This window comes from Eptesicus fuscus, chromosome 14, assembly GCF_027574615.1.
Source record: "Eptesicus fuscus isolate TK198812 chromosome 14, DD_ASM_mEF_20220401, whole genome shotgun sequence".
NCBI classification, from domain to species: Eukaryota; Metazoa; Chordata; class Mammalia; order Chiroptera; family Vespertilionidae; genus Eptesicus; species Eptesicus fuscus.
In genome coordinates, this window is record NC_072486.1 from 71,623,762 (window position 1) to 71,639,143 (window position 15,382).

The 15,382-nt window shown below is 42.7% G+C and overlaps 1 protein-coding gene across 1 annotated transcript in view; it reads left to right on the plus strand.

Moving 5' to 3' along the window:
* CTTNBP2 (cortactin binding protein 2) overlaps positions 1–15,382 on the plus strand; it is a 179,999-nt gene that overhangs the window by 69,345 nt on the left and 95,272 nt on the right. Inside the window, 1 exon segment of the mRNA XM_054726058.1 lies at positions 10,124–11,765. Within this exon segment, the coding sequence (XP_054582033.1) occupies positions 10,124–11,765 (1,642 nt within the window).

The window sequence follows — 15,382 nt, forward strand, 5'->3', positions numbered from 1 at the left end:
GGCTCCTGCTCACTCACATGTGTTTCATTTAAACCAACTTCCTTCCCACCCCATGCCTCCCCCACCAGCACACACGTATTTATTGTGCATGAGTAGATGCTTCAGAGTCCTGAGTGATAAAAGCTTACTATCATCAGCCATGCGGAAATAGAAGCTTAAATTTTGTCCTTTTAGTATACAGACAAGCTACGAATTCCCTTTAGAAATGAGAGTGAGGAAATTGTAGAAGCTAATGATGTCTAGTATAATTAGAATTAAGAGCAATATGTTCTTTCAACCATCATTAAAACATAAATTAAAATGTTTCTATTTGTCCTTTTCAGAGAACTTGTTATAGTTTACATGTAACACCTGCTTGATAATCAACCTGAATGTGCCATATTGTAAATATTTATGATACTGTCATTGATGTGTATGTCTTTTCTCTGTAGTTATATCTTTGCATTAACATATGCATGCCAGTGTTCTGGAGTGGGTGTTGAGTAAAAGAAAACATTTTCATCAGAATGTCAAGTGGTAAGAAAATAAAGCACTGGGTAAATTAGTAAAGAAGAAAGAATTGAAGGCTTTCCATGGATGTGAGGTGGAATCAAACAGTTTTACTTAGGATGTTGCAAACCCTCTACAAAGCCCAGCAGACAACCACTGAGGCCTCCGGAAATTGTCGAAAATCCCCACAAACCACATAAGCAAGAGTTAATGTATTTTAGCTGATGTCACTGAAGCTCATTTGTATTTCTTGGATGATACACATTTTAGTTATGTTCTTAACGTGTCAAATGAGCTATTTCATAATAAAGTTTTTCTGGATTTTCTGCTGTTATCAGAAGTCAAGAAAATATTTTGTTTTCATTGTAGTTTTCACTTAATATACAAAATACATGCTCTCCTAAATTTTACTTCAGTTTTGCATTTTATCATTTCTCTTGTAGAAAATGAAGAAGAAACTCATTTTGAGATCAATCAAAGATTTTATTATCTAGCTTATTTTTTTTTTAAATCAGCTTACATCCTGTTTGTTTCTGAATGACTGGGTCATTTCCAACCTGGCTGGTAGTGAAAGGAAATTGTTTCTGTCCTGTGAGTCCTGACAGACTAATATGAAATGAGCCAGTGATCCGTCGCTCACATATAACGGGGATACAGTAGTTCTTTATGGCCGAATTCATTGGCTGTGTAGTCTCAGTGAAGGGTTGCTCTGACAGGCAGCACTATCTTCTGTCCCTAAAGGATATTCTGTTCTGGTAGATTGTAGCATGTAAAAAGAGTTACAGTTTCTACTCTTAGCCTGAATCTTACAAAGAAAATATCACATCAAGTGATGAGGCCACAAAACAAAGAAGTCATCTTTTTAGCAACAAAACTACCTGTCACCTTTAGTTTTGAAAGTTTTTTTTTTTTAATTTTTATATGTTGAATTGAGAGAGAGAGAGAGAGAGATTTGTTGCTCTACTTATTTATGCATTCATTGGTTGATTCTTGTATGTGCCCTGACCAGAATCAAACCCACAACCTTAGCGTATTGGATGATGCTCTTAAGTGAGCCACCTGGCCAGGGCCTGAAAGTATTTTAACCAGACATTTTCAGTACCCTTGCATATAAAGTAAATTGCAGCTTTAGAAATCTAAAATCAGTAAGACAAAAAAATCCATTACTTTCAATCAGTCCAGTTCTTTAAATTACTGTCAGAGCAAAAGCCAGGGAAAGCAAAGGCCCTATTATCTACAATTCAAGTGTTTATTACCAGACACAGCTCGTAGGTGATTCTAACACATTTGGCCTGACCGCTGCTCTGCTTGCCCTCTCCTGAGGAGAGGAGGTGGCTGCTTGCTCATTCAAGCATTAGTTCCTGCTGAGACTCCTGATAGGAGGGTTAACTGGTCATTTGCGTGCCAGGAAAATTTGGGCAAGAATAAATTTGGGTAACAGACTGAGCGCTTAAAGCCGTTTTGAATAAGCTAATGAGTAATCATCATGGGAAACTTTGCCTCCAGTAATCTACTCCGCATTTAGAGCCTGTAACCTAGGTAGGTTAAAATGATATTTGGGTTTTTTATTACTTATCTTGTACATCATCTGTTAATAGAGTTTCTATCTTAATTTATTTTCAATCATTTTACTCACACTTAGAAAGTATAATTTCTAACCCTAAAATAGGAGGGACCTTATAACTTGAAGGTAAGAAGCCAAGATATTAACTCGGAAATTCTGAAGGGAGCAATATTTTTTCCACCAGTGAAAAAAACTAAAAGTAGCTCTGTGTATTGGGTATAGCTTCTTCTAGGTGGCAGCTCAGCATAATGAAGTCCGTTGCATGGCAATGGATGTATCAGGCAGGGTTTTAGTTGTGAGCAAATGGAGCCAATATTTATTGAGTTAAGCAGAAAAAGTGTTCATTGGTTTACATTATGGTAAAGCCTGGCTGGGACAGGTAGGGGACCAGCTCTCACCAGCCAGCATCACCAACAAATGCTCATTATAGATCCAGTCTGAAGTGGGTGATGTTTTTGCTCATGAGAGCCGGGTACTGCAGCTTGCTGACTCCAGACAGCACCGCCGCCATCACTGCTCTGGGTCTTGAGGGATGCCTCCCTGGCCCTGCTTCTTTGCATCCCTCATTTCCCACTGGAAGCCTAAGAACAGGTGCATTTCATTGGTCACACTTAAGCTCCACACCCTCTCCTCAGCTACAAGGAAGACTGGGAAAGCTCCCAGAATTGGACATATTTAACTTCTGTGGGGGAGAATAACAAGGTGGAGAATTCTAACAGGGAGCAGTTTCAGGTGCTAGACAACCAAAGAAATGACAGTTGAGCCAGAAAAGAATAATCAAGTTGTTTTAATTTCTTTCATATGCTTCGTCTTCCTATTACAGCTAATTGTACTGTACTGCCACTTGTATTCAGTGCTCTCTACTTCATTACATAATGGTTTATAACATATAATTTAATTTTAAATTGCTTCCTAGACTTTCATTCAAGGACAGCATGGTAGAGAACCATCTAAAATAACATTTTTAGAAAGAGTATTTAGGACATTTTGTAAATGAGTGATTGTTTTTAGCTCATTCCTGAGTCTTTTTTTTTTTTTTTTTTTTTGTATGAGTCATTGTTACATTTCAACATGTATTTGACTTCCCAGGCACATTGCAGTGAGTGTTAAGAGGGAGCTGGAGATGTGTCTTACGCTCCCTCTCAAATGGGATATTTTCTTTTGCTCTACTTTCAAATTCATTGTCCTTTATAATTCTACTCTCTCAAGTCTGCTATTTAAGTCCATTCAATGAACTTTTTTTCATTGTATTTTTATTTTACTTTTATTGTTTAAAGTTTTTACTTATTTCAGAGAGGAAGGGAGAGTGAGAGAGATATAGAAACATCAATGATGAGAGTGAATCATTGATAGGCTGCACACCCCACACTGGGGACCAAACCCAAAACCTAGGGCATGTGCCCTGACCGGGAATCGAACCGTGACCTCCTGGTTCATAGATCAACGCTCAACCACTGAGCCGTGCCAGCTGGGCAACATTTTTTCATTTTACTTACTATGCTTTTTAGTTCTAGATTTTCATTTGATTTTTTTTTTTTTTTTTTAGTTTCTATTTCTATGCCAAGATTCCCCTTCTGTTCTATCATTGTGACCATATTTTCGTTGCCAATGGCTGCTTTAGGGTCCTTGTCTGCTAATGCCAATATGGATCATCTTGGACACAGTTTATATTTGAGTACATTTTTTTGACAATGGATCACTTTAAAAAATAAATTCTTTGCCTGTCTTGTAATTTTTTATTGTATAGTAGACATTATGGTACAGAGACCCTAGATTCTGTTATCTTCTAAAGAATGTGTTGGGTTTTTTTTAGTAAGCCGTTAATCTCTGTCCTTGCAGTTGGCAATAGCTGAAATATTTGCTGAGTTCTCTCACCCATTCAGTTTGGAGTCTCCCTGATGAATGTGTAATATAAGGATCAAAGGTGCTGGTGGGTTCGTTGTGGCATCCCCAGTTTCATCCTCTGCCTTCTCAGTACAATATAAGGGGTGCTCTGTGCTTGAGCTCCTGCTGCCAGTGCTGTCAGGACAGAGAATTGCCCTCGCTTGAAAAGCTACACCAGGGCAAATCTCATGTAATGCCGTTGACCCCTTTCTAATGGGAAGATATACTCCTCTCATTTCTACTGCTTTATTACTCTCTAGAGCCTTCAAATAGTTAGGTTTTATATTTTATATTTTTTCAAAGACTCATAATTATTATCTGCAGGAGAGATAGTCTAATAAAAATTATTTCACCATTATTAGTAGTGGAACTTTCTCTAATGTACCTTGTAATTGTTGAATTACAACTGCTGTCTAACTTATAAAAATATCCATCTATATGTTAAATATGGTCAATTCTCTAGATCCAAGTTTGTCCATACACACACACACTAGAGGCCCGGTGCATGGATTCGTGCACATTGAAAGGAAATTAATTAGAAGGTGGCCAGCGGGACAGGACTGGGAGAGACAGGCCCAACATGCCCTGTAGCCAACTTCCCACGTCGCTCCCCAGCTGGCCGCACCTGTAGGCAGGTGGGGTTCCTTGGCCTGGCTTGCGGGAATTAGGCCAAAACCGGCAGTCTGATATCCCCCGAGGGGTCCCAGAGTGTGAGAGGGCACTCTGAAAGTTTCTGTCATTCGGCAGCTCCTGCTTTGAGTGCCTGCCCCCTGGTGGTCAGGTTGCTTAACCTTTCCCCCCCCCCCCCCACTTTATTTATTTATTTATTTATTTATTTATTTATTTTTTATTTTAATTCTATTGTTTAAGGTATTACAAATAGTAGTACATATGTCTCTCCCTCCCCCGCATCTCCCCCCAGCCTCCCCTACCCCCCAGCACTTGCCCTCGTCTCCCTCCCCCCCGCCCCCGTCCCCAGTGTCTTAAGTCTGTTGGTTGTTTTATATATATAGATATATATTTTCAGAGGAAAAATATTGTGCCAAAGTGACACATTGTTAAATAGCACGAATTGTTATTATATTATAAATTGAACATTTTTTAGTGCTAGGCACAAGGGTGCATGCTTTATATGTGCTGCCTCATTTCCGAGCCAGGCGCTGCCGGGGGTCTGAGCCAGGCGATCGCCACCCTGGGGGGCATTTCCGGTCCAAGCCAGGCGCTGCCAGGGGTCTGGGGCGGTGATCGCCACCCTGGGGGGCGTGTCCGGTCCGAGCCAGGCGCTGCCGGGGGTCCGAGCCAGGCGATCGCCACCCTGGGGGGCGTGTCCGGTCCAAGCCAGGCGCTGCCGGGGTCCGAGCCAGGCGATCGCCACCCTGGGGGGCGTGTCCGGTCCGAGCCAGGCGCTGCCGTGGGTCCGAGCCAGGCGATCGCCACCCGCGGGGGTGTGTGCAGTCCGAGCCAGGCACATACGGGGGTCCGGAGCCAGGTGATGGCCACCCTGCGGGGCGTGTGCGTTCCGAGCCAGGCAATCGCCACCCTGGGGGGGCGAGTCCGGCTGAGCCAGGCGCTCCGGGGGATCCGGGGGCCATCGCCACCCTGGGTGGGGCGTGGCAGGACTCGCCCAACCCCTCCCAGGGTCCCTGGGAACATTGCAGGCATGTGGTTGCTGGGACCCAGACCAGGCCTCTGGCCACAGATTCATAGCTTTGCGGAGACCTAGGGCAGGGATCTGCTTCATCTGCAGAGAGACAGAGGTTCTGCAGTGCCCCCAAGATGTGGGTGGGCCCAGCCAGGGGTCAAGGGGCATGGAAGGACTCCTGGCAGAGGGGCAAGGACCCTCACCCCTGAGGCGGGGGTTGAGGGGTGGAGCCACCTCAGTGAAGGGGTGCTGCACTGCAGGGTACTGGACTGACTGACGTGATTCAGAGAAGCTCCCAGTGCTAATGGGCCTCGCTCAGGCGGCCTTCACACTTCAGAGGCAGTGACTACTGCTCCTGCCTTCACCCAAAAGCAAGCTCGCTACACCCTGCCCCATAGCAGAGCATGCCTAGGCAGTGAGTGGGAAGCCTTCCACCTGCTTCGGAGAAGGGGGGGCAGTAAAGAATGGGGGGAGAGGAAAGAATGTGGAGCATCCGCAATGAAGAGGTGCTTGAGAAAGAGGCTCGGAAGCCTGACTGGAAGGTTTGTTCTGTTTGCTGGGCCGCTGCCCCTTAGGAAGCGCAAAGAGCATGGCTCTGAGGGCTTCCTGTGTGCTCTGAGGGCTTCCTGAGTCAAGTTCCACAGCCAACTGGAATTGGCCTCAGTTTCCTGGTCTGTAAAATGGATGAAGCCTGTCCCAGTGCCTTCACTGATCTTTGATGGCCAATTGAGATACTATATAAAGAAAATGAGGGAAGAAGTGAGAAAGAAAAGTAAGGACAAAAAAACACAAAAGAAAGATTGAAAGGAACCTGTAAACCCATTGTCACTTAAATAGGGAATATAGTCAGTAGTGTTGTAATGATGGTATGATGCCAGGTGGGTACTAGAAATATCGGGGAACACTTTGTAAAGTATATGATTGTCTAACCACTATTCTGTAACTAATATAAAACCTGAAACCAATACAAAATAATGTTGAATATAAAGAAATGAAAATTGGAGTGAAATTTTTATAAATTTCAAAGTATAAAAGCTGTAAAGGAAGGAAGGGGAGAATAAAAAGTGTTTTTCATTTTGCCACTTCATTAAAAAGACAGTTGTCTTTATGTGATGCTTTTATACTTTTCTAAGTCATTATCTCATTTTAATTTCCGGGCAACTTAAAGACAAGATAAGTATTCCCTCCACTATTCAAAGAAAGGAAATCTGGTGTCTGGTCCTAATGATTCAATCGTCAAGCCCTATTGTAAAGCAGGGTTAGTAAAATTTTCTGTGCAGGGTCATATCTATACTAATAAAAGCCTTGGGGGTGATCAGGCCAGCAGGGGAGGGTATTTGGGGGCAATCAGGCCCGCAGAGGAGCAGTTAGGGGTCAATCAGGCCAGCAAGGAAGCAGTTAGGGGGCAATGGCAGGTAGGTGAGCGGTTAGAACATTATTATTATTCTTTGTGCAGATAAGGAACCAAAGAGAACTGATCTTTAAAGGCAGATAATACCAAAGTCACACAACTAAGAACTTTGGGATCAGAACTTATTACCGTATTTTCTGGCATATAAGATGACTGGGTGTATAGAAGATTTTCCTGGGTTAAAAAGTCATCTTATATGCCGGAAAATATGGTACTCCATCTCTTACATTTTTTAAAAATTTACCTTTATTGTTGAAAGTATTACAGATGCTCCCATTCCAGCCCTTCTCCCCAATGGACTCTGTCTACCCCTCAACCACCCCTCCACAGGCCTTCCCTGCTATTGTCTGTCTATGGGTTATGTATCTCCATATAATAAAAGGCTAATATACAAATTGACTGAACAGCGGAACGACCGGTTGCTATGAGACGCACTGACCACCGGGGACAGACGCTCAATGCAGGAGCTGCCCCCTGGTGGTCAGTGCGCTCCCACAGGGGGAGCGCCGCTCAGCCAGAAGCCTGGCTCACGACTGGCAAGCGCAGCAGCAGTGGCGGGAGCCTTTCCTGCCTCCATGGCAGCACTAAGGATGTCCGACTGACAGCTTAGGCCTGCTCTCCGTGGGGAGCGGGCCTAAGCCATCAGTCGGACATCCCCCAAGGGCTCCCAGACTGCGAGAGGTCACAGGTCGGGCTAAGGGACCCCCCCACCCCGAGTGCACGTATTTTGTGCACTGGGCCTTTAGTATGTATATAAGTTCTTTGGTTAATCTCTTCTTGCCCACCCCCCCAACCCTTCCCTCTGAAATACATCAGTCTGTTGCATGCTTCAATATCTCTGAATCTACTTTGTTCCTCATTTCATTTTGTTTATTAGATTCTGCATATAAGTGATATCATGTAATATTTTTCTTTCTCTGACTGGCTTTTTTTGCTTAGCATAATACTCTCCAGGTCCCTCTATACTATCTCAAACTGTAAGAGATCCATCTTTTTATAGACACATAGAATTCCATTGTGTAAATAAATGCACCACCTTTTTTTCATTCATTCATCTACTGATTGGTACTTACGCTGTTTCCAGATCTTAGTTGTTGTAAATTGCTCTGCTATGAACATAGGGGTGCATATAGTGTTTCTGGCTTCTTAGGATATATTCCTAGAAGTGGGATCACTGGGTCAAATGGAAGTTCCATTTTTAATTTTTGAGAAAACTCCACACTGTTTTCCATAGTGGTTGTACTAGTCTGCATTCCAACCAGCAGTGCACTAGAGTTCCTTTTTCTCCACATCCTTGCCAGCACTTGTTGCTTGTTGATTTATTGATGGTAGCCATTCTGGCACGTGTGAGGTGGTACCTCATTGTGATTTTGCATCTCTCTGATGACTAGTGACATTGAGCATTTTTTTCATTTTGATGCTGGTTCATTTTGATGTGCAGAAACTTTGTATTTTGATGTAGTCCCATTTGTTTATTTTTTCCTATTTTTGGAGTATTTTTCTCTGCCCCTCAATGTTGTATCAGTGAAAATTTTACTATGTTAGATGTCTGCTATTTTGCTGCTTACATTTGCTTCTAGAATTTTTATGGTTTCATGACTTACATTTAAGCCTTTAACCCATTTTTAGTTTATTCTTGGGTATGGTATAAGTTGGTGGTCTAGTTTCAGTTTTTTGCATGTACCTGTCCAATTATCCCAACATCATTTATTGAAGAGACTGTCTTCACTCTATTGTATGCTCTTGCCTCCTTTGTCAGATATTAATTGAGCATAATGGCTTGGGTTGTTATCTGGCTTCTCTGTTCTGTTGCATTGATCTATATGCCTGTTCTTGTGCCAGTAGTAGGATGTTTTGATTACCATGGCTTTGTAGTATAATTTGATATCTGGTATTGTGATCCCTCCAACTTTGTTCTTCATTCTCAAGATTGCTGAGTCTATTCAGGGTCTTTTTTGGTTCCATATAAATTTTTGGAGTATTTTTTCTAGATCTGTGAAATATGCCATTGATATTTTGATAGGGATGGCATTGAATCTACAGATTGCTTTTGGTAGTATAGATATTTTTAATACTAATTTTAATCCATTAACATGGTATATTCTTCAACTTGTTCATATCTTCTTAAATTTCTTTTTTTAATGTACTGTAGTTTTCTAAGTATAAGTTTTTACCTCATTGGTTAAGTTTATTCCTAAGTATATTAATTTTTTTGTTACAATGGTAAATGGGATTGTTTTTTAGTTTTTCTTTCTAAGATATCATTATTGGTATATAAAAATGCCATTGAATTCTGGGTGTTAATTTTCTGTCCTGCTACATTGCTGAATTCATTTATTAAATCTAGCAGTTTTGGGTGTGTCTTTAGGGTTTTCTATGTACAATATCATGTCATCTCAGAATATGTATAGCCTGCAGGGGAGGACAGTTGGTGGGGGGGACCAGGCCTGCAGTGAGGGCAGTTGGGGTAACCGGGTCGGCAGGGGAGCAGTTAGGCATCGATCAGGCTGGCACGGGAGTGGTTAGTGGGTGATCAGGCTGGCAGGCAGAAGCGGTTAGGGGCAATCAGGCAGGCAGGTGAGCTGTTGGGAGCCAGCAGTCCCGGATTGTGAGAGGGATGTCCAACTGCCGGTTTAGGTGTGGGATCGGGCCTAAACTGGCAGTCGGACATCTCCCGAGGGGTCCCAGGTTGGAGCGGGTGCAGGCTGGGCTGAGGGACAACCCCCCCCACCCCCGTGCACAAATTTCATGCACTGGGCCTCTAGTTATAAATATAAGCTGAAAACTGACCTAGTAGTTCCCTTACAGAGCTCTGATTTTACAAAAATAGAATGTACTGAACTCTGTGCTGTGAATTGAAGGATGAGATTACTATTCTCTTCTATAGTTAACTTTAGTAGATTAAGAAAATTCTCTGTTGGTGTAACTTAGATGTTTTTCACAAAACTAGTTACATCTATTTTCTCATTTTAATGAGTCTAAAATATTTTTTTCATATCACAATACACTTTGGAAATGTGGCATTTTAGCTAACCCAAATCATGTCATTGTAAGAAAAATCTCACAAGAAGCACTTCTTTGGCTAAAAGAATTTTCTGCATATTAATAGAGCTGTCCTGTGAATGTCTTTCAGCTGGAGATGGAAAAGCTTCAGCTGCAAGCCCTTGAGCAAGAGCACAAGAATCTGGCCTCCCGCCTGGAGGAAGAGCGCGGCAAGAACAAGCATGTGGTCCTGATGCTGGTCAAGGAGTGCAAACAGCTCTCGGGCAAAGTCATAGATGAGGCCCAAAAGCTAGAAGAAGTCATGGCCAAACTGGACGAGGAAAAGAAAAAGACCAGTGCATTAGAAGAGGAGCTCTCTGCTGAGAAACGAAGAAGCACAGAAATGGAAGCTCAGATGGAAAAACAGCTCTCTGAGTTTGACACTGAACGGGAACAGCTTCGTGCCAAGCTGCACCGAGAAGAAGCACACACCACTGACCTCAAAGAGGAGATAGACAAGATGAAGAAAATGATTGAGCAACTGAAAAGGGGAACTGACAGCAAACCAAGCCTCTCTCTCCCCCGGAAGGTGAAAGATAGGCATTTGGCCTCTGTATCTGTGGGAACAGAAGGACCTATGACAAGATCTGTTGCTTGCCAGACAGACCTACCGATAGAAGGCTCTGACCACGTGAAGAAGTTGTCTTTGACTGTGCCTGTAAAGCCTTCCACAGGGAGCCCCCGAGTTTCTGCAAATGCAAAAGGGAATGTGTGCAGCAATGCCACCTTGGTGAGACCAGGCATTGACAGGCAAGCTTCCCAGGGTGACTTGATTGGCTCCGCTCTGCCCACTGTCTCATCTCCAAGTGCAAATAGAATTGAGGAAAATGGACCCAGCACTGGTTCGACACCAGATTTAGCAAGTAGCACACCCCCACTTCCCAATAACGCTGCCCCTCCCACCCTGCAAACACTAGGCACCGCTCCCCAGAGCTGTTCGCAAGCTCCGCCTGTGCACAGTTTACACTCACCGTGTGCCAATGCGTCCCTGCATCCAAGTCTGAACCCACGCATCCAAGCAGCTCGATTTAGGTTCCAGGGCAATGCTAATGACCCAGACCAAAATGGAAATACTACCCAGAGTCCTCCATCGAGAGATGTCTCTCCTACGAGTCGTGAAAACCTAGTGGCCAAACAACTGGCTCGGAATACTGTGACCCAAGCACTGTCAAGATTTACAGGCCCTCAAGCGGGAGCACCCCCAAGGCCTGGAGCGCCCCCGGGCGGGGATGTTGGCGCCCACCCTCCTGTTGGTCGGACCAGCTTAAAGACTCCCGGTGTAGCACGAGTGGACAGGGGAAACCCTCCTCCTATCCCTCCAAAAAAGCCAGGGCTCTCCCAAGCTCCTTCTGCCCCCCACCCCCAACTCAAAGCTGCTATGGATAGCAGCAGGGCCTCCAGTGCCGGGGCCAAAGTGGATAACAAAACTGTGGCTTCACCTCCTTCCAGTTTACCGCAAGGGAGCAGGGTCCTAAACGAGGAGAACCTCCCTAAATCCTCCTCTCCTCAGCTGCCACCAAAACCGTCCATAGATGTAACTGTGGCACCGACAGCCCTGGCCACGTCTCAGGTGGGTGCCTGGCCTGCTGAAACCCCGGGACTGAACCAGCCTGCATGTGCAGAGCATTCCCTTGTCATTCCCACCACCATTGCCTTTTGCTCTTCCGTAAACCCTGTTAGCGCCTCATCCTGTAGAACAGGGGCCTCAGACAGCCTCCTGGTAACAGCATCAGGTAAAGGGATTGTCATGTTACACTCTTTTTAAGAATGTGGCCTGCCCTCTTACTTGCCTTAATTTCTTTCACATTGCCATGGAACTTTTTCTTTTAATTTGATACTTTTTAATATATATCTCTTTCCTCTTTTTTTAAATGACTCCAGGGTATGGTGATTCATCTTGCGGTGTTGTTATGCTAAGTGCTTTCTTTCTTTTTTCCTTTTTCTTTCTCTCATTTTTTTTTCTTTTTTTTTCTTAGTAACCTGAAAGTAGTGGTTTGGAGCACAAGGAGACCATAAATTTAGAGAGATGAAAGCATTTCCCTGGGAAGAAAGACTGTTCCTTCTTATTAAATTGATCCCACAGACTTTAATATCGGTGGGTCATCACCAGGCAGTGTGTGTTCAGTTCTACCGCTTCTGAGATGACATAAACGCAATCCCTTCAAGTAGTTATCAACACTAGCGTCCAACTTGGATTATCAAATTGATTAGATTTGTTCTGTAACTTGGTATGTTCTAAATTTTAATATAAGCTTGGTGTTAACTGTTTTTAACCTCAAAAATTGAGTGTGTATGTTTATCAGTCTCTGAATGAAGAGTAGTTTATTTCTAACGTCATTTGCTCTTATTTAGAGCGATCTTCTGCTAACACTTGAGCACAGGTGGTTAGCATGTGGCCTATGTTAGTGAAGGTGTCCGTCCGCTGCAGACGTGCTTTATGAAGTCACAGAATATGGGACTCTTGAACAAAGAAGTCGATAAAGATCTGGATTTTTTCCCTTTTGTTTTACAGTTCTACAGGAAGCACTGTTTTTTTTAATTGCCATGAACTGGATTCGTTTTTACGAGTAAATGAGCATCTAAGATACTGTTATGTTTCATAGTTCAGTTGAAACTTTGGAGAAGTCTTGCCTATCTCAGGATCTTAATGGTTATCAGAGATTACTTGTTCTAATGAGAGGAAACTTCAAGAGTTGAAGGAAGATTTAAGTAGTGTTTTATTTAAAATTCAGGGAGAAGAGTGGAAATAAGGAAAACGGGTCGTTGGTAATCATCAGGGAATGAGCAGTACATCACTACCTATACAATTACAAACCGTCTCCTTGAAATTAAGTTCCTTCAGAATTATGTTCAGGGGCAAAATTGGAAACGGCAGGGACTTTGATATCAGTCAGATTTGTGTTGGAATCTGGGCTTTGCCATTTACAGTTGTATGTTTGGGGTGCGTGTTCTTGAACTGAGCAAGTTTTCTTATTGGAACTTACGCTACTAATGTGGGGAGGGTGGCTATTAGGAGGATGTAACATAACATGTGAGGAGCATAGTACTGAGCTTAGAGCAGCATGAGTGATGAAAAAATAGAGATGCTGTTACTGCTTCGGTGATATCGTTGCTAAAAGCATTTTTGAAAATTTGCTTTAGACTTGACTTCAGTATTACTTCGTGATGTCTTTACGGGCATATATATTTGGATACATATTTTATCCAAAATGGTATTACGGAGCTGGATAGCCTTCTCCTCGCCTGAAATGATGTTGGCTGTTTCTCACAAGTTAAACTCGCCCTCAAAGGAGGGATTTTTGCTACCATTCAGGAGAATCAGAGAATGTGCTGCATGGTTGTAAGACAGTCGCAAAACAGAAGTTCCAAAAACATTCAGACAGTGGAGTGTTACTGACATAAATGCAGACTGTAAAACAGAAAACACTTCCTAGGATATATAAAGTTTGTCAGGTTTTTTTTTTTTTTTTTTTTAAATACAAAGCTATCTTTACTTTGTACCTTGATGCTTTGCCTGTAGTTGCTTTTGTCAGTGCTTCGGAGTTCAGCTGCAAAAGGCCTTTGGTTTCAGTAGATAAGCTTTAAAGCTAGGATCCACGATGGAGGATTATAAGTTAACCTTTAAAGACAGAGAATTCCTAGTCCATGATACAGGACTGGGCAAAAGTAGGTTTATAGTTGTGAGTATGCAAATAGGGTTTATTCTTGTATTATCATTTATTGATTATTGTATTTTCATGCGAACAACTGCAGAACTACTCTTACCCAACCCTGTATATTCACCAGAATGACCTGCATAGGATACAGTGGAATTTTAGATAAAGGATCCGTCTAAAAAAATGCCCTTGGCTTGTATCTAGAGAGTTAGAGAATAAATACTGGAACTAAAGAAATAGCAGCCACTGAAAATGCATGAAACTGGTCCCTTAATTTCTGTTCTCTGATTCTGTAATTTGCCCAAAATATTTTCAGAACTGCAGTTTTACCTTTGGTGGGATAACAGGTTTCTATTTCCTTTGATTAGAAGATGTGGTTTATGAGTCGAAATGGAGGCTGTGGAGGTAGTCATTCAGCAAGTGTTTACTGATCCTGCAGTGTATTCAGGGAATGGAAACGTTAATATTACGCAGTGGGGGGTGCATAACTCCCCCATGGGTGTGGCTTAGCCTGAAGTTTCTAAATGAGGTATAGGATTTTGACTCTGTTTTCCAATTAGATTGCCCCTATTTTTGCCACCCCGCTCATTGCAACTAGGAAGCACCAGAGCTCCCTCCATCCGGCTTCTTGACCCATCTCTGCCTGGGTGAGTTCCTGCCTCTGCAGAGCAGAAGCTCATCGGAGGGTATGAATCTTCTAAGCAGCCACTAATGCATTGTGGTTGGCAGGGCCTGGGGACAGCACACCTGCCAAACGCAGGGTAGATGTGGGCTCGTTTCAGGGTGAGAGAGCACTGAGTGTAAGAGGGCAGGGTTGGTCCCTTTCTGTGTATCACCCTAAAGAGCACGTTTACTCGGAGCCATTAGTTTTTCCATCTAAAAATGAAAGCATTGAACCAAAAAGTAATAGTAGTCCCAAACCAAAGAGATTTGTTAAAGTTGCCTGTTGAACTTTCAAACAACCGTTCACTACCACGCCCTCCGTGGAGAACCACTAGATCCCAAGATCTTTCAAACTAAAATTCTGTGTTTCTGTGTCAGCTTATATCCGTGAGAAAGAATTCCGATTAATAAAGCACTAAGGAGATTACAGTGACAGAAGATACCACTTCAATTAATATATTATAAATTACTCTAACCCTGTCAACCATTTCTATGGTCAGATGCTAAATTTTTAACTAATATTTTTAAATTATAAGGAAATTAGTTTTTTTTTTTGTTCCTCATGAACTTGTCAAGTGAACACATTTTAATTGTTAGATGAATAGAAGCCTAAACCAGAAATCACCCCAGGCAGCTGAGTTTCCATACCCTTGGAAATATTTTTAATTTTGATACATTTTATTTAATTTGGTTCAGATTTTTTTTCTTATTTAAGCATACATTTTAAAAATTATTCCCTGTGTATGAATGTCTTAAAGGCTACATCAGAAAACGAGATTGATCTGAGCTATGACATTAACCTTCTCCATATCCTGAAGCTGATGCCAGGAGCTGGTCTCCACTCTTCCTTCTGTCATGGCACCTTCTGTCTGCCCCTCGTCACTGCATGTCTGTCAGATGCTCACCCTTACCGATGTGTGCACGTGGCACTGCGAAGTGAATGACCTTTTTCTAACATCGTTAAAGTAACTGTATGACCACAGATCTGTTTTATCATTGCTTCACCATTACTTAAAAAGTCAAGTAACTGT